General features: G+C 45.1%; 1 protein-coding gene across 4 annotated transcripts in view; it reads left to right on the forward strand.

Moving 5' to 3' along the window:
* The first annotated feature begins 18,059 nt into the window (after positions 1-18,059).
* The window catches only part of LOC138510516 (zinc finger and SCAN domain-containing protein 5C-like), a 143,221-nt gene continuing 133,724 nt past the window's right edge, over positions 18,060-27,556 (forward strand). For 3 of the 4 annotated variants that reach the window (XM_069626225.1, XM_069626222.1, XM_069626224.1), the window contains exons 1-2: positions 18,060-18,212; positions 21,200-21,326. In XM_069626225.1, coding sequence (XP_069482326.1) covers positions 18,189-18,212; positions 21,200-21,326 — 151 coding nt within the window. In that variant the 5' untranslated portion in view covers positions 18,060-18,188. Of the gene's footprint in view, positions 18,213-20,010; positions 20,833-21,199; positions 21,327-27,556 lie in introns of all 4 variants that reach the window. The other variant, XM_069626223.1, reaches the window with a different exon arrangement.

Here is a 27,556-nt window from a genome sequence, read left to right on the forward strand (position 1 = left end):
CCGTTCTTGAACCAGGACATACTGGAACTGAGTTTGATAGGCTCCTTGGACGTTAAGTGTATTGAGCTACCCAGGGTAGGTAGCCCTACGAAATGGGCACTGATTAAATTCTCTTCAGTGGTTGTCATCACCCTATTTACGTTTTATGCAGAGTCCTTTATGCATTTACGTTTATCTTTAATCCTATGTCATTAGAGGAAAAAGTTGGTTCAGTTTGACTCTGCCCTACCTGAAGGAAAGCATGATACTCGACCTTCAACAGACCATCTGACAGAGCGAGTACCTGCGTGCTTTTCAAATAAAGAGACAGCCACAACAAATTTCTGTGAAAGGGAATGTTGGTTGCCTACTCGGATCAGTAACGGTGCAAACTGACATTCCGCCACTGATAAAATCTTGTCATGGACATTGTGGAATACTCATGGCTACAGGTCATTTCTCTTGCACCCTGCTGGTCTTTCTCTAGTCATATCAAGTGAAGTATTCTTATTGCAGGAAACTTGGTGTACTTCGACCTGTTTTATAAACAGTTTTTAGATAGTGTATAACTTGGCAACCCTGTCTGTGCGTGGCCGACTCAGTGGAGGCCTCGCAATTGGTGCCAGACTGGAACACACTTTAAAAACTTTCACTGTTGCTATCCCTTCACCATATGTATGACCTGCTGTCCTTTGTTTATTTGGGGATTTTTCCAGACCTATCTTAGTAATTAATCTTTACGACCCTCCCGGTGGACACCAAACTAAGCTCATCTTACTAACATTTGAAGACATTATCCTACAGTGGTTTGTATTGTATAAAACACATCCCATTATGGTCGTAGGGGACTTGAATGTCAGAAATCTGCATGGCCCCTCAGTTAGCCAATTGACCAGGTGATTGGCTTAGTTTCCTGGCCCATCATGGGCTTGTTCTTTTGCCCTTTAAAACTCTTGAAGGCTATCTATCTATACTATCTATACTATAATACTATCTATACATGGTCAAATGGAATGGTCAAAACCCATATTGATTACATCATCACTGCTCTTGGTACTAAGACTACGTGCAGTGATGTAACAATCACTGTTAACAATCAGAGCGACCACGCTACTCTAAATTGGAAATTGTATATCTCTGCTCCACACATACAAAAACAAATGGCAACTAACATAGGTAAACATTCCAAGGGCAACCGTCTAAGCTGGTGCGCCACAAAAATAGAGGTCACCAATGATGCTTTGTGGCAGGACAAGCATGACATGATGCCCTGGACCTTACCTTACTCAATTGGTATATATCCACACCAGTCCAATTGGGAGTATGGCTCGTGGAGACACGGTTTTTAGTGGTACCCTATAAAACAAAATCAGACAACCATATGATGCCATCATTGCTGGAAAAAATAAGGTTTACCTTAAAGAAAAAAACTCTGGTTAAAAACAGTACAGCAATCGGCTCTGTCGAAAAACTGTCACACATACATAATTTAGCTACTAGATATAAAAATTGGCACAAGCAACATAAACATTCCATTAATAATTCTAATTGGATATTATTATTCGGTTGGTCGAGGTCACATGATAGCAAAGCTTTTTGGTCTAACTTTAATGGTTACAAGAAGGGTATTTCTCTGATTGAATTGAATCCTGTATCCGAAAATAAATGGGTAGATTACATCGCGGATTTATACTTCGATCTCGAAGCAATGCACACCCAAACAAAAGTTAACAGCGGATTCTAACTTAGAAGTCAAAATAAAAAAGAAAGCTAGATGCTGGGATTTGTCGAGCAACGTGGATAAACTCCATGGCAAATACCAGTATAATGACCTGTCTTGACAGAGCTTTAGTATTCATTCGCCCACCACTTATTTGACTAAGCCGTGCCCTATTGATCTCAAATGCTGCATCCTGTATTTGCGACTTAAGTTGTTGCCCACCATGGACCTGTTGGTGCTTGGTCGAAAATCCCTTACAAGGAAAGACTTTGTCGCCTCTGCCACATTGAAGTTGAATCTTGCTGTCATGTCCTGACAAATTGTACGTCCTGGAAACATTTCTATCTATGTGGGTAGGCTGATTTCGTTACTAACATTGAGGATTGCCCAGGCGACCAATTTTGGTCTGCCCTTTTTGGTGCAACATCGATGGTCGTAGGGTCAGCAGCTTACAATATATGGAGTGAAGTGAAGAATAAAATTCAAAAGCATTAATTGTTATAGTGCTTATATGGCGGATAACGTGTTATTTGTTATTTTTTTAGGATAAACGCAACCACTGTGTTATTAATAGTTTTTTTGATATTTGTTTTTATTTTGTTTTACATTTATCTTCTATTTTCATTGTCTCTTTATTGCTTTACTCTTTATATACTATCTATATACTTTCCTTTTTACATGCTTAAAACCTTGTATTAAACTAAAGGCACAATAAAAAAATATATATATTTAAAATACACCGGAAGCCAAATGCTGCTCAGCGAGACACAGTGAAATCTTTCTAGACACAGTGAAATCAATAGAAAGAACGCTGTGAGGCGGAGAGAGCTCAACCTGTCAAGGTGAGGGAGCGCTATCTAGTGGAATGCACTGTTAAGACACTATCGGTGTCAGCAAACAGGTTGCCTGCAGTGAAGGCATGGTGAAGGCAGTCCTTAGACCAGTGTTGTGAGTGCACAGCATTACAGACGGGAGCAGACCCAGGATGACCTGCAACAAAATTAAAAAACTCCAGACCCACATAGCTGCTTACCGACGGGGGCAGGCCCAAGTATCCTGCAGAGAACCACCAGAGCGTCAGGATGCGCAGCTCAAGTGAGGATTACGAGGAGCCCAATACCAGCAGAAAGTGGGCAGAGCCCAACAAGGGACAGGCCGATCAGGCCGTACAAAGAGCAATCAGCGCATGCTTGGGATCATTATCCCAGGAAAGGAAGGAGTCTGGTGGAAGACTTGATTACTTTCTTCTAAGGGATGCAAGCCCTGAGAGTAGATGCCCCAGACAGAGGGGTAAGGAATAAAGCCTGCAAGGCCAGCAGCAGCCAGACCCCTCTGGACACACCACGAAGAAGGAGAAGTGGATGAGAAAAGAGTGAGGTCTTTGGGTAGGAAGGGCAGATATTACACAGACAATAAGTCAATTTCAGAGGAACTGGACAATGGGGATTAGGGCAAATCATCTGAGGAAAGCTCTAAGGAGAGAGTGTCATCCTAGAGCTCCTAGAGCCCTCCAATAAAACATAAGGCTGCCAATAAAAGGAAAAGGCAACGGGAGGAAGAAGAGCTGGGTGAGGTGTTCCAACTGGACTCTCTCATCCACCCCAGGCTGGTGGAGTGGAAGCCCCCCACCAAGATTGCCTTGTACATTAAGAAGAGGATTAGGAATCCTCTGTCGAAGGAGGCCAGGTGCATACTCTGGGAGTGCCCCAGGCCCCATGTGCCAGATGGGGTAGCTGAAACACCAGAAATTGATGACTAAATGCTATCCTTCAGGGGAAGGTATGGCAGAGGTACAAAGAAGAGCATAGACAAATGCTGGCGGTCTTGCCAGGATAAAGTATTGGATATTCTAGGCCCTTTAACTAAGATCTGGCAGATGGCCAAAGAGGAGAAATAGCCGGAACAGAGAGTGCACCTTGAGATTCTGGCTGGATGGGAGCAGGGGGCAATATGCTTATTAGGCAAGCCAACAGCGCACTGACAACAGAGAGGAGGAGGTTGATCTTAGTTAAGATAGACGCCAAGATGCGTGAGCTGGCCCCCTCAGAGTCAGCATCCGACACAAAAGGCAAGCTCTTTGGGGATGCCTTCATTAAAGAGATGGCAAAGTTCGCCAATACGTTTGCCACCATTGACAAAGCTCAGGCCTCACTAAAAAGTGTTTTTGGGCAGACGATTTTTGGGAAGGCTGACAGAGGCAGGGGCCACTTGGCCAGCCAATATTCATCATACAGGCCCAATTACAATAATAGGAGTAACTGGAGAGATCAGGAGGAGGGCAGACCCAACCCTGTCTTCCAATCGAGAGAAAAAGGCTGGAGAGGCCGCAACAGAGGCCAACAACCAAACACATGAGAGACGGAGCACGAGAGCGCTGATACGGCGAGCAAGCCCAGGGACACTAGAGGTAGGGGGGAGGAGGGCTCTATTCTTAGAAAAGTGGAAAGAGGTATTGAGAGATGCATGGGTCGAACAGACGGTACAGGGTTTCCAACTAGAATTCTGTCAGGACCCAGAGCAAACATAATACCCAAGACCTATAGTGTTCAGCAAGGAAGCTGAAGCTATATTACACAAAGAGATTTTAGATCTAGAATGAAAGAAGGCCATAACACAGATGTCAAACTCCTTGGTTGGTTTCATAAGCAATATATTCTTGATAAAGGGCAGATGCAAAACGAGACCAGTAATAAACCTGAGAAACTTAAACGCATTCATTATTTACAGGCATTTTCTTAAGAGACTTGTTACAGGCGGGAAATTGGCTAGGGTGAATAGACCTCAAAGATGCTTACTTAACGATCCCAGTGGCAGGAGAGCATCTGAGGTTCCTCCATTCTGGTTGGGAGGCCAGAAGTGGGAGTTCACATGTCTCCCATTCGGTCTGGCATCGGCACCCTGGTGTTTTACGAAACTGATGACAACAGTGATCCGTCACCTGAGGAAGCAGGGCATCAGGCTGATAATATTTTTACGCTTGGTTTGTTAGTTAGGTGTGGCACTGCGCCATTGGCCAAGACATATCCAGTCAGCAGGAAGTATAAATAAAATATGTACTCAAGGTTGTATTAGGAGTCAGTATCAGCATTCTAATAATATCAGTCTCAATATTCTAATATAATCTTGAAGTATTGTGTGTTACTGTTTGAGCCTTTCTGTTTGGAGCCAACATTAACCAGATTGTGGCACTTGTTGATGTTTCGCCCGGCTACATGCTTTGTCAAAGCTATTTGGCTTTCGTCATCAGCATTAGGTGTTAGAAACACAAAGTATATGACAGCCTGTTCAAGTTCACAGGTGATTGTGAGTTGGTAGATTTATGCATAAAGTTATGACCATTAGTTAGCGTAATTGTTAAGAGCATCAATTACAAGCATAAGCATCCCAATAATCATGTGTAGTACAATATACAGTTTACATTGATCATGTCCAGTATATACATATACATTTGGACCAGTGCCCGTTTCAGTGTTAATCCTGTGTGTCTGGGAGCGAAGAGAGATGGGGTAAAAAGGATGAAAAGGAGAGTTGAGGCATTGGCGGTGATTTGTTGTAGCTACAAATAGCATGGTGAGTAAGGTGTAGACCTAGCAAGCAACTCATTTGTCTTAAGAGTAGCGTGACGTGAGCTTGATCACCCATGTGAATGATCCTTAATACCTATTGGTCAGTGTCCATTTGTGTTTACCTTGAAATGTTGCATTGGTGTGAGTACATCGTTATATCCCAGTGTCTTGTTACACAGTGATCACCCCCTTGTAGTCGGGAGATATGGTGCCTATAGGTGGGCATTGATGATTCAAGAACATTCTACTTATGTGACATGAAACTGATCTATTACTGGTGCCATATGTTAAATGTTCCATTGCATGCTGCACACTTCTTTTCCAAAGGGCTGCGGTATGAATTACCTAGATAATATCAACCGATATCCTTAAATTGGTTTCTTAGGTTGGTTCCTTGTCCAAAATTCACAGTCTGAATTGCTGGAGTATTTCCATTGGGAGAATGATATATAACTAGGAGAGGTGTTGGTACTGTTAGTAACGGGATGACGACATGCATTTCTAAGCGTGATGACGTCATTGTCATTATTGATGTACCGCGGTCATAGTAAATCGTAAATGGATGTGAGTTGATTAGATCTACCTAGCTCTAATGGTATTCCATAATTCTCTGGGTTTGGATTTACAAATAATAGGATACTTGGTTGTGGCAAGAGCCATACGTGTGTCATCGATCTGTTTTCATACTGCCCAGCACCTTGGTGTGCGTGCAGGATCAAGGAGTTATGAGGAAGTGAGCATAGCAGATCTATGCATCTGCTTTAAGGGATGTGTTGTAACAGCTGCTGGTTTATGCATAACCTTATTCCATTTGGACGGAAAAGTAACCTGACTAGGAGATCAAGGAAAAGTGATCTGTGGTAGCAAGGCAGGTGTGTTGTTAGCTACGGCTGGAGTGATTTTCGGTATGATGGCAGAATTAAACATCTTAATGTGATCCAATGGTGATTTGTGAGTTGAGGTGGTCCTATACACTCAAACACCCAGTGCCATAGTGTTGTCTTGCATTGGTGGGCACAGTTCTCATCAACTAGACGGTCACCTGGTAGCTGAAATCTTTCCAAAACTGAATGAAGGGAAGTGACATGAGTAAATACATATGTTGTCATAAGAAGTGATGCATTTCGTTGTCCACTTTGAGACCTTCCTTAATAGTTCTGAGGTTGCAGATGATCTTGGCTTCCTTTTGGTGTAGTACCTTTTCTCTGTTTCCAAGCCTTGGGTCCAATTTGATATGCCGTATCCCAAAGAATTTGCGATTGTCTATTTTCTCTGATTCGTGCTCCTTGTACTAGTGTTGTTTTGCGCACAGTTGTGGTTAGTCTGTAGAGATGTTCCCTTAGTCTAGTGCTCCCAACATACATTTTATTGCAAATACATACAATGATTTAGATTACAAATATTCTCTTACAATGGATTAACTCCTTTATTTTGATGGTCTTGGTGGCGTGTGCATGTATATTGTTAAGAGCATAGCAGCACATATTGCAGTGGGAGCTGTTATAGAACCCAGTTATTGCGTTCCCTGAGAAGAGGCTGGTTTACCCCACCTGTTTTCTGTTAGCCATTAAGCTGGGGTTGAGCCGTCATTCCCAAGGTTGCTGCCTTGGTGTACACTATGTTTGGTTTAGTAGTGATATGGTCTTTGAGATCAGGATCCAACATTTGTATGTGCCAGTTTTTCTGGTAGATCTTCCTAATGATATGGTTGTCGTTGGAATACTGAGTTACCAATCTGAATGGGTAGGTCTCTGGTTCTTTGGTCTTATCTCTGGGTTTCAGTAGTTCAGTAGTTCTGTTCTATTTTCAATGAGATTGGATTCCTCAAGGTTATTAGTCTCCGTGCTCAATTCCTCCTTGCTTTTTTCATGAATTCACCATTCGCGATGCTGTCAATAGTGCTTTCAAGATGCAAACTATTTGGATGCAGCGTGGCATTAACCTGTTTTTTTCCTGTAGGTCTTAGTCTGTATTCTCTCTTCTTCAGTGTAAATGCAGAAGTCTAGATAGTTAAATCTTTCTTTACTTTTGTCTAACATGAATCTAAGTCCAAAGGCATTCTCGTTTAGCTAGTTACACTATTGGTCAAATTTCTCAGTGTTGCTGTGCCATATAATCAGTGTATCGTCTATGCATCTTAGCCATTTTATTACATTTACTGTTAGTGTTGGGTGTGTGGTTGATAGTATATTTAGACAACTTCTGTCTGATGTGGAGGGCAAAGTAATGCTTAGTTTGTTTGTTTGTTTGTTTGTTTTATTATTTATAATGCGCGAGCGTACCCGGGGGTATCAGGGCGCAGACTTTACAAGAATTTTCGAAGCTTGGTTACAGTACACGAGGAATATACATAATACAAAAATAGGTGCACAAATGTTATATACAGTATATACAAATCATCAGTAAGGCCAGCAGTCGGTAATGTAATATACAGGTAAGCAAGAGGCACACGTGGTTACGATGTGTGCGTGTAGCGCTGGACACTACCTAGTCTTAGTGGGTCTCCAGTTTCAGCCAGGGGATTAACTTGGAACGGAAGTTCTGATAAGGCAAGTCTACTCTAAGGTTTGGAGGCAGGGAGTTCCAGAGCTTGGCAGCTTTTACCGGGAAGCTGTTGCCTCCTATGGTGGCCCGTTTGTAGTGGGGGACAGATAGGCAATCTTTGTATGCGGTTCTGACGGGTCTTGAGGAGGATTGTTTGTGGAACCTGTTGATCAGGTAGGTTGGGGCTGCGTTGTTGAGAGACTTGTGGGTGAGAGATGCCGTTTTTAAGAGAATTTTATCTCTGGTGGAGAGCCAATTGTTCTGTTGGCTGAAACCTGTAATGTGTTCTCTTCTGGAAATGCCCAGAGCTGCTCTGAGAGCGTTGTTCTGAAGGGTTTGCAGTTTATTGGTGGTGGCCTTGGTGGATCGTAGGTAGAGGGCATTACAATAGTCGAGGCGAGACAGTATGAGGGCTCTGGCGAGTGTCAGACAGCTAGTGTCAGACAGGAAAGGTTTGGCTGCACGGATTAATTTGCACGTGTAAGCCGTGGAGGATGCAAGGGAGCTCACTTGTCTTTTGAGGGAAAAATTGGAATCTAGATAGAATCCCAATGTTTTGACCTCTTGTCCGACTTTGATGTTGTTCCCGTCAATCATGAAGGAGTTATAGGCCGGGCCAAGTTTCTTTATACTGATTGTGGTGCCTAAGATGATGAGTTCTGTTTTATCATCATTCAGGCATAGTCCATGAGTAGCCATCCATGCCTGGATGATGATGTACACCCTATTTAGCAAGGCCAAATCCTTTCCATAATCTCCTGAAAGCGGAAGGAGGATCTGAGTATCATCTGCATAGTTAGTGTAGGTGATACCGAGATGATCCAAATCATCGAAAAGGGGCTTGGTAAATATGTTGTATAATGTGGGGGAGACACAGGAGCCCTGAGGTACACCACATGTGATGGGTATAGGGTCTGCTGCCGCCGTGGGAGAGAAGACCCTCATAGTCCTGCCGTTAAGGAAGGATGGGATCCAGGTGATGGCCTCACTGGAGAAGTGAGCCGAAGTGTGGAGGTGTGAGCAAAGGACAGAATGATCGACCAGATCGAAGGCTGCAGAAAGGTCGAGGAGGAGGAGTAGGGCGGCTTGCCCGTTGTCTCTGAGCGAATCGATCTGCGCTTTCAAGTCAATAAGGGCGGTTTCAGTCCCGTGTTGGGGACGGAATCCAGATTGTCTAGAGCCTAAGAGGTTGTGTTCTTCCAGGTGCTTCTGTATTTGTACATAGGCAACCTTGTCCAGAATTTTTAGTAGAAAGGGAACAGTAGTTATGGGACGGTAGTTTGTGGGTATGGCTGGGTCAAGTGTGGGTTTTTTCAGTAGAGGTAGTACCCAGGATTGTTTTAGGTTAGTAGGGATGGAGCCAGTGGCAAAGGAGGCATTGATCAATTTTGTAATGAAAGGGGAGAGGTCACGGGCAGCATCTTTAATGAGCTGTGCAGGGCATAGATCTCCCTGGCAATTAGACGGTTTCAGGGACAGGATAATTTTTTCGACTTCCAGTATGTAGTGAAATGTTCGCATTGACAAATACCTACTGTACTTTCACTGCCAAAGTTTGTTTCATTCACGCTTCCCACTGTGCTTTGTGGGCGGGAAACTACAATTCCCATCAGCCTGAGCTCATTTATTCTGTTTTCAGGTGCACCAGCGCCAGCGCACCAGGAACGGCCCGGTCTTAGCCGGCTATTTAACCTACTGCCTTTGTGTCATTGGCTTTTAGCCACCAGAGTTTGTATTGCATGATGGAGAGCTATTAGGAAGCTAGCACAGAAAGAAACTATTTACTTGACTTCATCTAGATTGAAAACAGAAGCAGGTTGTTAACAATGCTGCATTTTTTAGATTGATAGTTAAAAATGAAAATCATTTATATCAAAATAGAAGCAGATTGCTTAATAACGTTGCTTTTTGCATTTCATGTGTGAAACTTGAAATTGGAATATCAGCCAGATAGAAATTTGAGGCAGGTTGTTTTAACATTGTATGCCACATATCTGTGCTAAAATTCAAATTGGAAATACCTTTTGTGAACTGTCTGCATTAACGAAAACCTATTGTACTGTCACTGCCAAAGTTTGTTTCATTCACGCTTCCCACTGCGCTTTGTGGGCGGGAAACTACACCTGGTTCACTGGGAAAGTCTGCCTCCCGCTCATGCGGAAGTGTACATACTTATTTGCATATTCTGAGAACACTCTCTGCATGTACTGCCAATTTGCTGAGTTACCGCTTCCCTGCCTCTGTGTAGCAAGCTTAATTTTTGGTTTTACATTTTAAGGCATCGGCTTGGTTCTCACAGGTGGGGACCCAGGCACACTCAGTCTTCATTCGACAGGGGACTAATTCTTGGATAACCATGGGCCATCCGGCAGACATTAATCTGCTTTTGGCCCCTCAAAAAGCTTCACGTCTTGCCATCGTCCATACATATCTTATGCTAAAGGCAGGTGAAGCCCCCCCCTGCACTGCCGTTAACATTGCTGCTGATACGGCATCAAACAGGGAACTCCAGTCCCAAGTTCTATCACTGACCGCACAGCAGCCACAAGATGATGGCCTAATTAGCATGTGCGGATTGGCTCAGAAGCTCTCTGTACCTTTTGAGCTGCTAATATTGGCAGAGTCGCAGCCTCAAATCGACTCCTGTATAAATAAAACTAGGATTCCATGTGATAATCCTCAAGTCTCAGGCTGCCCTATGAATCTAATTGACGGACTGGACATTTTATTTACCTTACTGAACACAAGGTCCTTATGTAAATACGCATTGGACATCCATGACTACCTCATTCGCCACGATGTGGAGACATGGCTGACAAGTGGCCCTATGATTGACATGGCAGTTCCGCATGGATACTTCATCATTTGCAAAAATCACATCCTGGGCCATGGGAGCGGAGTTGCGGTCATTGCTAAAAATCGCTTTAAAGTTTTTAAAAGCCTGAGCACTTGTGACAACTGCGAGATATAATAACTAAAACTGATGCCAAACCTCTGTAGCTGTTTTAATCTCATTGTGGTTTATCATCAGCCATGTGAGATGGGAAACTTTAACAAGAATCTAATACAACTATTAAAAACCATGAATGGCCGAACTGCTCGGCTTTAGTTGTAGGTGACTTTAATCGATGGCTTCATGACCCAAGGGGCAAGGAAGCGATCTTACTAGAGGAGGCACTATTGGAAGTGGACTTTATGGTCAAGAATAAAGAACCCACGGCAAAATCAGGCAATATTTTGGACTGGGTGATCTCTCAAAACCTGAAGATGGAAATAAAAAACATCTCCCTTTGTATATGGTCCGACCTCTACATAATTGACTTCTCAATTCTCTTAGCGGGTGTTAAAAAAAAAACACCCAGTCCTATTAAAATGGTGCACAATCGTAATTTTAAAATTATCAACCCCCCCCCCACCTTCAGAGCTGTCTCCATGATACCATGACCGCTACGGGCTGTCTGGACTCCCCCCAAACCCTGGTCAAGACCTATAACAATTCTCTGACTAAGATGTTGGATAAAGTCGCCCCTCTTAGGAAAAAGTTGGTGAGTGAAAACTCCAACCGTAAAAAATGGTACACCTCTGATCTGTCTGTCTTGAAAAAACAGAAAGGTAGTACTGAACAAATTTGGTAAAAACATCTGACTGCCTCTAACAAGGTGAAATGGAAATCTGTGGAATTGGCCTTCAAACTTAAAATCATTGAAGCCAAAAAGAATGTCTTCAATGGAGAAATATCCAGGGCCAAAAATAGCTCCAAGAAGTTATTTGAGATCCTGAAACTCCTCGAAAGCTCCAAGGTGCTGGTCCAACCTGTTCATCCCATGGATCAGGATTGTGAGGATGTCCAGTTGGATTTTGCCAACAAACTTAAGACAGCTCACGGGAAAATCAAAAATTATCTGAACAATGGCATGGTCACTCAGATTCTGCCACCCCGAACACTTAAACAAAATGAAGAACAATGTAAATTCTCATTTTAACATATCCTTCAGATATGGATGTAATCCTGTGCTCAATGAATCCTACATCCTGTCGAGATAATCTTTCCGGCAAAACTAGTGTTGGATAATAAAACCATCTTTACTCTTTTTTTCACTCGACTTGTCAGCTCTTCCTTTGACCATCAATCTGTTCCGGAAGCAGTTAAAGTCATCACTATCACCCCCTTGGTGAATTAGGCTGGCCTTGACCCCTAAAATGCCAAATATTTAAGGACAATTACCAATTCCAACCTTTTGTTGAAAGTCCTGGACAAAGTAGCCACTAACCAATTGCAAGCTTATTGTGAAAGAGAATCCATATTTCACGGTGAACAATCTGGCTTTTGAGGGGATCATAGCACAGAGAGTGTCCTACTTGATTTGCAGACTTATGTGCTTGAGATGGTGAACCAGGGAAAAATCGGGCTCCTTGATCTGTCTGCAGCGTTTGATATGCTGGATCAGGATCGCCTGCCTCACACTCTTTCACACCTTGGGAATTGTACATCCAATTCCAGGAGTTGGGTTAAATTGTTCCTATCTAATAGACAATCCTCTGTATGTTGGGGAAAGTGCCTCAACTAAACCTTCTCATATCCTCTGCAGTGTTCCACACTATTTAATTTGTATATTAGACCCCTCTGTATCCTTTTAGAGACTCAAGGGATCTTTTTCACAAACTACACAGATGACACCCAGCTGATTCTAGAAATCAGTGGGGATCATGATGCAGATACCTGGAATTTTAACTCTATCTATGGTATCATCGAACGCTGGATGACCGACAATTGACTATGTCTCAATGGAGCAAAAACGGAGTTACTCTTGTTAGGAAGCTCCGCGGCCAGAGTGAAACTGGGGAAGGAATATGCCTGCTTTAGCCGTAATGGCTGTTCCATCCCAGTGGTTGGTAAAGTAAAGACGCTGGGTGTGTTCCTTGACTTTTCCCTTGGTGCCGAGACACTGATGAGCTATATTTCAAGGAACTGCCATTACGACTGAAGACTTCTTAAAAACATCTCAGAGGTAAATTGTTCCTTGGTTGCTCAAATCACATCTGGATTATTGCAATGCATTTTTGTTGGGGACCAGCAGAAAATGCTTGCAAAAGCTTCATAATCTTAAAAACGATGCTGTTTGTATTATCAAGGGCATCCCAGACATGAGCATATTTAATCTGGTAGGCAATCTCTACATTGGCTCCCCATTGTGGATCGAAAACATTTCAAGACAGCATAAATGCCTTTATGGTAAGGCACCTACCTACCCTAAGTCCTGTATTGCATTATACCAACCTGGACGCACTTTACGTTCAACCAATCAGGGACTCATCAACACTCTTAAATCCAAAAGAGCTAAGAGTGTAGGGAGGGCCTTCCCCACATTGTCAGCAAAGGTGTGGAATTCCCTGCCAATGAACTTACGGCTGGGTAAAAATAAGAAAACCTTTTGAGAATCTCTGAAAACCACCCTTTTCAGATAATTAGTGCTCCTTTTCTGTCCCGGGTGACCCTTGTTTCCTGCGAACGAATATCTCTTGAGTCCTGTTTTATATGTTCGTCCCCTTGTGTTCATGCGCGGCCAGATGCCTGCGTGTCCCTGGTGTGTTACAAATAAATAAATATAATCAATAAATAACAGGTGAAAATAACAATCAAGCTGCTACAGAACTTGGGATTTATAATAAAATGGGAGAAATCTGAGCTGGAACCAGCTCAGTTGCTGGAGTTCCTAGGATTTTTGAAAGACACGAGGACAGCCACGCTCAGCTTGCCAATGGCAAAGGTGAACCTGATCAAAAAGGAGATCAAGAAAGTATTGGTGAAGGAAGACATCTTGTTGAGGGAGCTGGCCAGACTGATAGGAAGACTAGCCTCATCCATTCAGTCAATCTGTCCAGGGCCTCCACATTACATTACAGGGCACTGCAACGCTTAAAGATTCAGCACCTACAGAGAGGCTTATATTGCGGACAGAGAGTACCTATCTCCAAGGAGGCGAGGACAGAACTGTGGTGGTGGTTCAGGCACATGTACGCCTGGAATGGGAGAGCGATATTTGGCTCATCCCCACCCTCACCTGCCAGTCGAGAAGGCTGGGAGCCTGTTGCAGAGATGACAACGGGAGGCAGGTGGTCGGAGAAGGAGCTAGAGCGTCACATCAACTGCCTAGAGCTGATGGCGGGGTCCTTCGCGGTAAGGTGTTGACCCAGGAAAGAGTGAACTGTTGCATGTTACTGAAAATGGACAATGTCTCTGCAGTATCTTATATAAAGAGGTTGGGCGGGACGAAGTCCGGGATGCTAGCCAAGCTTGCAAAAGATTTTTGGCACATGTGCCTACAGAACAGGATCAGCGTGACAGGAGAATATCTCCCAGGCCGGCAGATCAAAATAGTACACTGGAACTCAAGACACTTGAGGGTCACCAGCAATTGGCAACTAGACAGGATGGTATTTCAGACTCTAATGGAGTTTAGTGGTCGATGCAGAACCGATCTGTTTGCATCCAGGCTGAACACTCGGCTAACCCACTTTTTCAGCTGAAGACCAGACCCAGCAGCAGAGGCGATGGACGCCTTTCTTCAGAGATGCGGTCCGGAGAGGGAATCCGCATTCCCGTCGTTCGCAATGATTCCGAGAATGGTAGCACATGTCAGAAGACAACAAGCAACGTCAGTGCTGGTGACGCCAGACTGGAAGAGCGAGGTTGGTTCCCAGACCTTCTAGGGTTGTCAATCGACAAACCACTTTTATTCCTGCAATTCAGAACGATAATTCAGGGTCCAATGGGAGGGAGCCATCCCCTGATAAAAGAAGGCAACCTGAAACTGATAGCTTGGGCGATTTCCGGAGGTACAAGCAGAGGCCAGGACTTTCGGGAGACACTGAGAAATGCCTACAGGTTGGCTTGGAGAAGTTGGAATAGGTGGTGTGTGGCACGGGACATCCATCCCACTAGAGCAGAGGTCTTCAATATAAGGGGCGTGGCCCCCAGGTGGGCATGGCCACATCCCAGGGGCGGCGCGAGAGCCCAGCATGAAATGTAAAAAAAAAATTATAATTAAAATGTCTTTTTTTCTTTTTCTTTTTCTTTTTTTGATTGGGGGAAATGGCCAGGGGCAGCTCACATGGTCGGACTGGACCATAAACCAGTCTCAAGCCCCAATTTGCAAATGGATATTAATTCCTTAGTCACAGACTCTTTGAAGAGTACCCAAGGGGGGGGTTATTAAAATGTAAGCAAATTGTGATATTTAAAGAATATTTATTCAGTAACAGTGGTCAAAAATACTAGCTGCATAGTGAAGTAACTCATGAAACTGGCCCACATTGGCCAAAAAAGTGGCCCATTTTGACTGGCCTACACTAGCATTTTGGCAGCTCATCCATAATGGGCGTCCAGTGGCCCCCTCACCTATTATGGAGGAGCCGAGGAGCCGGCCCAGTGAAACACTGAGCACTCCCTCAGCTGCTTTTTCCAGCTGAGGGAGTGCTTTTGGGCTGTCTGAACTGTCAAAGGGAAACACTGTTTCCCTTTGACAGTTCAGTTCCCCAGCCGCACATGCTCACTGAGCCATGCAACGCTGTGGGCGTTTTGCTTTGCCAGCTTTGCATAACTCATTGGAAATGCTGGCTGGGGCACTGCATGTCTGTATGTGCGAGGGGGAGCTCATGCGCCTCCTCGCAAATACGGACAGAGCAACCTGGAGCGGGACATTTCAGCACCCATGCGCAGGCCCCTGCAGAAGGTACGTTTATGTTAATTTATTTTTCATTTAAATGTGTGTATGGATGCGTGTATGCTTGTGTTATGAGTGAGTGTATGGTGATGGGTGCTTGTATGAATGATAGAGTGATTGCTGTGTAAATGTGTGTGTGTTTTGGTCCATTGAGCTGATTTTGGCGAGTGGGGGATACAGCGGGGAAGGAGGGTTGTACAACAAAGGCATTTTATAAAATGCCTTTGTTGCACAATCCCCCTACCCACCTGCCAAAATCAGCTCTCCTTCTGAGGCGCTGTGGAGCCCAGGGGACAGGGATGGTATTTTTTTTTACTGGATATCTATCACAGATGTCCAGTAAAAAATACCATGCTTTCCCGTTGGGCCCCAGCGCCAATTGCAAACGTTTTGGCTTTTTACCCATTGTTTTTTTTTAAAGTATGATCTAAAATGCAACATTTTAACCCATTATTTAAAAAAAATTCACTGGGGTAAACCACCCGAACCCCCCTTGATTGGTTCGGGCTCCCTTGCTACGCTTGGTCGCTATGCCATTTTTGTGGGCAATATTTATGCCCCTCCACTTAAAAAATTCACCAGCTCCCACTGGCCCTCGCACTGTGTTGGGAACAGGGTGGGCAGCACCCAGGGAATGTGGTGGAAGCAGAATGGCCAGGAGCACTGGGGATAGTGGTGGGAGCAGGGTGGGGAGAGCCCAGGGACTGGGTAGGAGTGGGATGAGGAAGCCCAGCGACTGTGATGGGAGCAGGTGGGGGAGCCCAGGGACTATACTGGGAGTAGGGTGAGGTGACGGCACGCAATCGTTCATAGCCATTTGTACACACTGTCCATTTGGCATTTTTGAGGGGCCCAGCTTGCCCAAAATTTACTCAGGGGGGGCCCATGCCAAAAAAGTTTGAAGACCACTGCACTAGAGTATATATAATTCAGGTAGTAAACGTCCTGGCGGCTTTGGCGGCTCAGGGTAAAACGTACAGGACAGTGAATACTTGGGAGATCAGCCATATCAGCGGGACACCCTAAAATAGAAGACACACCTGTAGGCGAACATCCACTAGTCTGAAAACTCCTCAGAGGGGTGTGGCTTTTGAGACCACTGATGCCCAAGTATCTCATACATGGGATGTGAATGTTGTATTGAATTTGTTCATTAATTGGCCGGATAATCATTAGCTCTCAAGCAAAGCTCTATCAGCAATGCTTGCTTCTCTGCTTTGCCTCATTTCATGTAAAAGGGTGTCAGATGTTAGGGTGCTACATTGGACCAAAAATCCTTCACCCCATTGGGGGGGGTCACCTTTTATGTTACTAAGAGAACTAAGACCAGTATTAAAACAGTAGGCCTCCTTACAAGTCCGGCGGTAAACCCTGCCGGTGCTACTGGTGGGTTGCCGCTGGACTTGTAAAATTTACAGACGCCAGGCTTGCCGGTAACACCGGGGGATTACAACCCCGGCGTTCCTGAAAGTCAGGCGCCGGTAAATTGTAGTGGGGAACACAGAAGCACTGGCACTGTTGCTAAAGGTGCCGGTGCTTCCGTGACGGCTTGCCTACCGTGGCCGCTGTGTCCGGCAGGGTCTGCCATGTCGGGCACAGCTGCTCCGGCAGGCAAACCCATAGTGTGCCGGTCCGGAAACAACGGTGCCGGAATCCTTACCAGCACTGTTGTTTCCGGACCGGCACACTTGTAATGAGGCCCAGTGTCTTTCACAGCATTTCCAGATCAACCCAGGCTGCGCACGGTGTATTGTCTGAGATTTTATGAAGCAATGACAGATAGGCTTAGACCGCCAGGCCAGTTGTTGATTGCCTTAAGGAAACCTTTCGCTGAAGTGTTGGTGGCAGCCCTAGCTATGTGGGTTAATTGCCGTATGCTCCAGGCGGGCATGGATATCAGAGTCTACGGAGCTCATTCAATCAGGGGGCAATGGCCTCTAAAGCATTTAGTGCAGGAGCTCGGTTAGAGGTCATATAAAAACAAGCAGATTGGTCGAAAGAGTCAACCTTTAAGGGCTTTTACTTTAGACCAATAGATCCAAGTATCGAAGTTAGAGTAAGCTTTGAACAAGCATAATCCGAGCCTCCAGTCTTGACGGAGAATAATGAAATACCTGAAATACCAATTACCTGTTAGCCAATACATTATGTTGAAAAAGTTGTGTGTCCCCACAGACAGCCTACATCTGTAGTGTTGGCAGGTAAGGTACAACTGTGGCACTGCTAACTCTCCGGCCCCTAGAGAGAACTAAACAACTCCTAGAAGTAGGTGGAGGTTTTAGAAGCATTCTGGTGTGTAAGATACCCAGGATAGTTAAGTTTAACCTCCAAACATCCAAAACATTCAAGGCACTTGTAGAACAGCAATGCGGTTTTGTGACGGTTAGCCGCTTTAGGCCTTTGAAGGGCGCAATCTTTCACTTGAATGCGTCTTTTTCGCACGGTTCAGAGCGGCGCTTCCCTTTTAAACATGTGAGTAGTGTCTCTGGGTCTGGGCATGTGCGTGCATCGCTCACTACGTCCCTGTTTTGTATTTCCGGTGTTTTTTGGCCATTGATACGGAGCTGTGTGTCGTGGTTCCGATGCCTACGCCTCACCTTCTGCTGGCAGGGATCTTGCACCCCCGGAATATTCAGTCAAGGCAGGACGAGGGAAATGTCACAGCAGCGTTTACAAAAAGTGAGTGGCGCCCGCGTGCGTTTGGTACCCTGTAGCAGCCTTCAAAACACAGAAACTCTGTAATGCAGGGAATATGAGAAGTGTTTAATCATGATTTACAGCGAGAAGCTGGACATCGCCAAAAGCTCTTTATTATCAGGACTTCTCTTTGAGTGACTTGTGGCGACGCTGCCAAACGTGTATTATATAATCATATTTTGTAAACTACAGGTGGTTGTTGAAGTAAACGGATGCGAAATAAAGTACAGCACGACAAGGCTGGTGTTGGCATGTGCGTAGTTTTAAGGGTGTGTGTGTGAGAATGATAGCAAGCTAGAGTAAGGCTCCCCGCCATTGCACGTTTCGGTTTCTAGATCAATGTTTTAAGTTGAATTTCAAAAGATTGGCACTATAGCAAGCAAACTAGCGAGCGCCCTTATGGTCGGCAAAATCAATTTATTGTAGTCTATTAGCACATGTTGCCAAGCATTTTAGATGCCAGCTTATCCTCGCCATCCAGATAGCCAGTGCCTGGCCTCCATCAAGCCCCTCTGCCCTCCCAGAGATAAGCCTGCAGCCCTGTGGTGCAGTTGCCTCATGCCTCTTTCCCCCACATCAGTGGTGTTCTTAAATGTCAGCGATGAATTTGAAAAGAAGATTTAGAGGACAACCTCTTTGTTTTGTTCTTTTATATAGTGCTAACATGACATGATATGATTGGTTATTTATTACGCGCTTAATACCCAGAGGTTTCTAAGCACGGACCCGGGGATCGAACCTGTGTTGCTCCGTGTCGTTTTGCTTCCAAGGCATGTTGCCCCAGAGATATCCTCCTGGGACATTAAGCAGAGGATGAGCTTTACGTCCTAGTGGGCTGTGTCATGAGAGAGGCTTCCAGTCTCTTGGGGGTCAGAGGTACAGAAGACGGCTTCATCAGCGCACTACGCTGTAGGAGCGGATCTGAGTCGAAGTCCACACTGTTGACAGCACCTCCCATAGATTGGATGATGGCAGGAAGTGCTGGCAAGACAGGAAAGGGGGGTGTTTACAAGTGGACTGCTTTGCACCAGCGGTAGTAGTGCCTAGCCACAAGAGACAGCGTCCCACAACAGCCACCGCTGTCACAGTTGCTGTCGTTCATGGCGTTGAGGGAGTTGGGAGGCATCTATACAGGAGGTGAAGCTGAGTATTGAACACAAAATGAAATCCTGAAAACACATGTTCATATTCATGATAATATGATTTCAGTATGTATTGAGGGCACACCTAGCTTCAGGGAGCAATGGAGCGCTTTGCAAGTCATAGGGGCAAGTATGCGGTAAGGGATGCAGATCGCAAGGGAGCAGGAGCTTGCAGTGGAGATGGGGAAGCGCCGGCAATTTGGCAGCAAGGAATCTATAAGCAACTAGGGGAAGAAACTGGTGGGGGGGGGCATATCACCCAGTCTCAGGTTAGGTAGGGCGTGGAGGGTGTCGGACCTATGTGTTGGAGAGGAGCCATTCCTTGAAGAGGAGAATCTTGAGCTGCTTCCTGGAACGTAGGAGTGAGGGAGTGAATCTCTTTTTGACGGGACTGAATATTCAGGGGGGGGGGAGTAGACGGAGAAGGCCTGTCTTCTGGTTCTTTCCTTCCTGCACCAGTGGAGGTCAAGTCTGCATCGGTCCTTTCTTCTGGTGTATCGTAGGCCTGTATGTTATGCAAGGACTTGTGTCTCACTGGGCCTCTTTTTGATTTAGGAAAAAAATGGCAAAGATGTAGGGAAAGACGGTGCAAGCCAACTAATGTGCGTGTTCACACAACTGTGCCATTTTCCTTTCAGTTCCCTGCACAGGATCATGGGACGCATGCAAAGAGCCCCTTTGGGATGGCATAGAAGGATGCCCTGGGATCCCAGGCAACATGGAACATTATGGCAGACCACATGTTGTATGAGCATGTGTGTAGAAAACTGTCCTAAGCACCCGAGGTTCTCCCAGGGGTAGAGCTGGACACGAGCCCCAAAGAGAGTTTTAAGGATGAATCTGACTCGCCCTCAAGAGAAGCCAATTTTAACGACCAATTACTTCTATTGTTTTTGCCGACATCCCTTTTTTCATCTGGCAATCCTTTACATCTTACCACTGATTATGACACAATGATGTCCATTTTAAACTGAGCCGCTCCTGCCAAAAGGATCATGCTGCTTTGTGGAGATCATGCTAATCACGTGACTTTCGACCTTTGGTTGAGGTACCCATCAATGTTTCAGCAAAAAGTTCATCTTCTCAGACACTTCTGAGGATTGAGACGTCCAGCTTCATCTGTCAGCAGTCCGACCATTCATGAATGTCAGCAGCACAAGTAAATTGGACTCAAAGGAACGGTTTCATGTGTGTACATAAGAAGATGCGTTCACGGCATGTCCAACCTTCACAAAACGTCTTTACCAGGCAGGGCTCCCGAAAAGCAACCACCCTGCTTATTTTACTCCCTAAAATCAGAGAAATACTCCCAGCAAAGAAAGATAGGCAGTAGAAGGTTCGCAATAGTTTGGTCGATTATGAAACCTAGAGTGCTGTGCTCGGATCCGTGCCATGAGCAGCACATTCCACTGAGAGGACCTCGGCTAGAGTGCTAACTGATGAAGACGACGGACTATAGGGTATGTTTCTCCTCATGTACAGGAAGGGCATGCTACAAAAAATGTTTGAGAACAGAATTTTTATACATTTCCCAAATGTGTATTCCTGCCTAGAAATACGCTCTTCAAGAATGAGAACTATGTTTCCCTCCCTAAAAAGGCTCTTTCTCCCAACTTCCCGGATACAGGAGTAAAATACACTGTCAATAGCTAATCTTGACCCCTATGGTCAGGCCCCATTAGGCAATAAGAACGTGTATATGTTGGTAAAGAGAAGGGCTTGGGTTGGGTGATGGCACAGTGTCTCCTGTTTTTGAATGAATATATTTCCTTTTGCCATTATGGATGTTTACTAAAAGAATGTTCCTAAAACGTCCCGTTTCCTCAGGTACCAGCTACATTCTGCGATGTCGCTGCCTGCTTCTCAGTGGAGGAGAGGAAGCTGCTACATGAGTGGCAGAAGGAGCTGTACAGGAACGTGATGAAGGAAATTCACCAGGCCCTGAGTTTGCTGGGTAAATATAGAGTCTTATGTGTCTAGGCGGCCTCTTCTCCAAAACACGGGCCTGTTGCTGGTGGCCGTTTTTTGCATGTTGAGGGTTTCCTGTTTTTAGCGTGTTTTTTGTGAGCTCTGGTGGTGTGTTTCCAGTGAAATGCAAACATCGTTTTTTTATCAGTGTTTTCCCCGTCCTCTGACAACAACATACTTGCAACAGTTTGTTAGTTTTATGAAACAAGTTGCTTTGATTGTTGCATCTATGTGTCTTTCTTCTACAGTGGAATTATCACAGATTATATGCAGGTTTTTGTGCTGCAGAAATATTACCGCACATATTGGAGAGAGGTAGAATGTGTGAGAGCACAATGTTGGGAGCCAGGCAGAAAACAGAATAGACGGAGACAGAGGAGAGATTGTGAGGAGGCACAAAAGGTAGAGAAAGGGATGACCAGATTTAGGGAGGGAGGGAGGGAGAGAGAGAGAAAGAGATTGGGGGAGGGAGAGAAACATAGATGACTGGCTTGCAAGAGGGAGGGCAGGTTCTGCAAGAACATCGTCATTGGATGGTGCAGGGTTATATGGATACAACATTTCCAGTCGCACGTTTTACTTTTAATAATCACTTATCAGGTGTGTTAATCCCATTGGTTCAATTAACGCAGCCCAAGACTATAATTCCCAGAATGCAGTTTTTGTAAAAAAAGAAAGTCCCATCCTCCAATAAGGTTGCTTTATCTGGTCACTCTGCACAGGAACAGAGTGCATCATGTTTGAAACTCACAGCCCACCCACTCCTCTGCCCTCTGCTCATCAATAAGACCGTGCATTGCACTAGGTGACTAGGAGTGGGAATAGAGAGGCTGCAGACCCCATGAAATGTTCAACTCTGCCGGAGTTAAGCAAAGAAACATAATTGCAAGGAACCTTAAATTGCTGCAAATAACAAGGGTTACTATTACCCAACTCAATAGTACTCTCTTTATTAACCTCAGTAGGATGACAAGCTGAGTTGACACAACCAGACTACAAACATGTGGGGATTGCACCCTGATATCTGCATAACCCCACAGATTGCAGATTGCTGGAGGGCGACATAGCCCATCTAACTTCCTGCGGGAAATGTAATGGGCAACAGTAAATATTTCTCTTCCCTCACGCAATATTTATCTGCATGTGCATGCAAATCACATAACACCATTTCTAAATTCACACTCACAAATATATGCAAATATATAGTTCTCATGTTATGGTGCCCACAACCAATCTTTTTGTCTTCTATGGTATTGTGCTACAAGGTGTAGAGACAATTTTTAATGAACTCCCATCTGAATATATGGAATATCCTGTTTGGTGTTAAGAATGAACAATGGTGGCCATGTTTGAATGCAACACCATAAGTGCAGGGCTGCAAAGCCTTATGATTGGTTGGTACGCCGACGAAGTGAAGACCATCAGTTTATGCAATTGGAAAGTGTCTGGCCTCTGCAGAGAGGATCTGCTTCCAAAAGTGTCCGAAAAGTATAGGTCCCAATTAGAAGGGAACTCAGCTAGCGGACAGGCATAGATATAATTAAAATAGGACTCGTCCAAAAAAGACACACAAAAAAATGAGGTCACCCGCAAATATTTTCTACCCCAGTCACTTGGCCATCTGTACTTCGTATTGCCAAAAGTCTATTGCATTTTTTTAAAAACTTGATTTTATTGTTTGGCATAACAAGACAAAAAACAAACACTGCAGTTCGCTTCCCACAACCCACTGCCAAGTTATATAATCACAACCCTTCAGTAATAGTCGGGCGGTGGTGCCCTTCCCCACAGCTCTCATCCATGTGCCATGTCTGTCCAGTATAAACATCCAAGCTTTCCCCTCACTCCACCACTCTGGGGTCCTCAGCCGATTCCTCGTCCTATTCTCTGACGAGGCCACAGCTCAGTAAGTCCAACAGTGAGGTATCACCCCCACATCTAAGTGAACCACCCCGCCCTCCACCCCACCTGCCTGATGCATCCCGCTCGCAAACACCAGTCTACAGAGACAAAAGACCCCTCCGACCCCCCTTGTGTTCTAGCTGTCAAGTATTGTTTGTACGGCCCCCATATTTCTTTCGGTCTAGAGCATGGATGCACACTTGCACTGCATTCTGCTTCCATGTCATTGCAGTACAGTACATCCTTTTCCCGTTGTTCAGTGATTGGCGCCCGCCCCAGCTCATGGCCAGCCTCTCCTGGGTAATATCAGCAACAGCCCCAACTACCTCCTTGCGTGCCTCTGGGCTTCCTCCATATACCCCAGCATGGCCGTCAACGGGGAAGCAGTGACACTTAACCCTACCATCGCAGACACTGTGTAGAACACCATAGTCCAAAAACTCCCAACCTGAGGGTTACTGGATGAAATCAGCCGGTGTGTAGGAGCACCTCTTACTCATCTGAAGTTTCCGGGTAGACCCCATGCAGAGTTGCTGGTGTGTAATACATCTGATGTATACATTTAAAGTGTATACATTTATATCGGCTATGAAGTGCCACGCCTCTAGTTTGCATATAGCAACATCGCCACACCTCATCCGAGAGAGACTGGCCTAATGAGCTCTCCCATTTTGCTCGTGCCCTGTCCGCCCACCCCCCTTTGGCATCCATTATTTGGGTATGTAGACCCAACACCAGTCCACCCTCACCCCCACCACCCTCGATCACCCTATGGAGCATTAGCACCACCGTAGGAGGGCCTTGGAACTCTGTCACCAGATCCTTCAAGGTATTCTTCAACCAAAAAACACAGAAGCAAGTCCAAAGCTGATCCGCCCTGCGGCCTCTTAAATTAGTCTATAGGAATAAACTGCCCCTCTGTGAATAGATCCTGGAACTGGGTGATACCCAACCAGGCCATACACTGGGAATCGTTTTTCTCCCATCTAAACAGGATGCCTGGTATATACACCACTGGCAGGGCTGGGGAATATTAGAGCTCCGTCCTCCCCTTAGGCTCTATCCGTACCCAAATCTTACACGTTAGATTCAAATCCGGATTTCCAGCACAACCAAAAACCTTCAAATGGTGCCTAAATTCAAGCGAGAAAAAATACTCCCACAGTCTCTAGGACAGCATGCAAGATGTAAATACGTAAAATAGCTTCAGTTAAACCGGCACTTGGTCTGCAAAACGCTTACCAAAGTCAAAGATGCAGAGGAACCCCCAGATGCCAGCCGTCCACGGGCTGCAGACTGCAGACTGTACACTTGCCAGCACACTTGGTGGCCTGCATCGCGGGAGGCACTGCAGATGTAGGAAGCATGGGTGACTAGGAGGAGCTCCACATGAACTGCAGCAAGCAAAGAAAGACCAAGGACCGTCAGGGACTACAGACTGTACACTTGGCAGCACACTTTGCGGGCAAGTATAGGTCTAATTGCATAATTATTTTGATATAGCACAGCCGGGTAGTAAGCAATCTGTTCTCCAAGATACTGAGTACTGTCAGCTTGCCACTGGAATCCCCTCCCTTCGTGAAACTGCATACCTTCCGTAAGCGGGAACAATAACAATTCATATTGGGACTGGTTAATTCTCAACCTCAAAGGTCACCAAAGCTAAATGCATCCACCATTTCAGGGGACAGGTTGGTCTCCAGGTCCGTCACATACAACATCATATCATCAGCGTAAAGGGACCCACTAGCCTATGGTTATGTAGCCCTCCCTCCCCGATGTGCATGTCTATCCCTCAGCAATTCAGCAAGTGGCTCTATAGCAACAGCAAATAGGAGTGGTGAAAGAACAGCCCGGTCTCGTCCCTCTACCCAGGGAGACTGACTCGGTAAGTTGACTGTTTACCATAATCTGTGCTACTGGGGAAGTATACCACAGGTTTACCAATGAAAGGAATCCCTCCGTCACCCCCATCCGCCTCAGCACTGTACACAAAAAGGGCCACTCCAGGGAATCTAATGCTTTCTGGGCGTCCAACAATGCTGCCACAACGTGGTATCATGATCTGCCGCCGACATTAACCCAAAAATGCATCGCAGCCTATACGAAGTGGACCTACCCGGTATAAACCCTGACTGATCAGATTTAACGCCTGGACATTAAGGGTGCCAACCTAGCGGCAAGAATTTTGCCAAGAATGTGTCCAAATTAATTAGCAAGATAGGTCGGTAAGAGCCACATTCATCCGGTGCCTTCCCTGGTTTTAAGAGGACAGTGACCACTGCCTCTCACACCGTCCTGTGGAGCATGCCATCATCAACAGCCTGCTGATACATATTTACCAAGTGGGGGACAAGGACATCAGCATACGCTTTGTAAAACTTGGCTGTGGGTCATCAGGCCCCGGTGATCCACACGCAGTGAGTGCCTTAATTGCCTGTGTACTTCCTCCTCAGTGATGGGTCTATTCAGCGTTTCCCTTTCCTCTGCACCAGACCAATACAGCACAACCTGGTCCAAAAACTGATCCGGGTCCTGCTGCTGCACACTGCTATGTGATGCATATAGATTTACATGGAACTCCCAAAATGCCCGACCTATATCCACATCTGCATACATTATGGCCCTGTTCTTATCTTTAACCGCCATCGCATGCGTCCTAGAGGACTCAGCCTTCACCACCCTTGCCAACAACCTCCCGGGGCGTTGACCTTCCACATATTGACTCACCGGCAGTCTATTACATTTTTAATCTGGATCCATAATCCCAGGTGTCTCTGTTACTTAATGAGTGAACCCAATATCCTCCAGAAACTCTGACACATTAAACCATTTCCATGTAAAACTAATAACATCCCACATTGCCAGCTAGCATGGCTTCCGTTCCTCATACTTAGAGAACCACAACAAAAACAATAATGGCCTACAATAATCCCCTAAACATATAACTTTGAGGCCAAATTATAGACAGAGTAAAAAAGGTTAGGGTATTCAACGGGAGCTGTTTTATAAATGTGCTCTCTGCTGTCATCAAAGAAGGCATCAGGTGATGGCCCCATATTTCACTGCCATAGAAAGCTGCTGGTAGGGCAGGCGACTTATAGACCTCGGCAACTGTCATTGGTACGCCGTTTCCAGGGTGATTATTTAATGAATGTATTGCACCAGAACATCTTCTAATGTTCAATCTTTCCTAACTGCGAAGTTTAGTTCCCATCTCTATAAAATCGAACCCACAAATAATCAAAAAGTCGATTTTTTTTGAGGCCTTGCCATTGAAGGATATGTTAGCCTTCAGTCTGTGTGTAGGGCGGCAAGCCTTAGCTACAGTTTTTGGCATCTGCATTGTTCGTTTCCTCTCAACGCAGGAATCTGATAATGCTCGTACATGCTCTCTAAGCCTGATTGGGGATTTAGAAATGATAGCGGCGTCATCTGCATAAAACAGTGTGTCTATTTTCCTTTGGTTAACTCTTGGGGCATACGCATTGAGATTTAAAATTCTGAGGGCAAGGCCATTCATGTACAGATAAAACAATAAAGGGGCTAAAAATATCCTTGTTGGACACCAACTTTAAAAGGAAATAGGTCAGTAACTTCATCTCTTTGGCAACACCACAAAACTGCTGTGTTTCCATTAGAAAACCTTCGGGTAGCTGAAAGGAGATACGAGGGGAGGGACCCTCTTCTGAGATGACATTGTCACTAAAATTGCACGATAAACCATATCAAAAGCAGTAATAAAATCTTTAAAAGCAATGTGTATAGTGCCTCTTTCCTTATACATGCTAATTACATACAATTAAGTGCAAACGGAAAGCCCGATCTGGTAGAAACTCTCTGCTTGAACGTGTGGAATAAAATGATTTTTACTGACCCATTGCTCAAGACGCTCCAATAAGATTTTACCATAAACCTTCGATAGGCTGTCAATCAAACAGATTGGCCTATACACGCATTGCAGTAACCTATCCCCTAAAATGTAGCCACCATTTCCAGATAACTGGTACGTATCCTACAGTAAGGCATCCACACTGAATCAATCAATGGGAAGTTCATCTAATCCCAAGGGCCTTACCCTTTTTTGTGGCTGCAATGCAACTCTGACCTTGTATTCCAGAGTGACAATCTGGAATATCTCTCACATGGCCATTCCGTCAGCCCTAACTAAACTCTTTGTCATATAGTTTACTGAAATGTTCAAACCATACATCTTTAGCAATGAACATTTGCTCATCATGGTCTTCATTAGTGTCCATCATCGTATACTGAGATTAAACACCAAAGGCTACGTCAGCCTTTATTTGTTTGTTT

Source organism: Ambystoma mexicanum, chromosome 6p, assembly GCF_040938575.1.
Source record: "Ambystoma mexicanum isolate Mex_15411 chromosome 6p, UKY_AmexF1_1, whole genome shotgun sequence".
NCBI classification, from domain to species: domain Eukaryota; kingdom Metazoa; phylum Chordata; class Amphibia; order Caudata; family Ambystomatidae; genus Ambystoma; species Ambystoma mexicanum.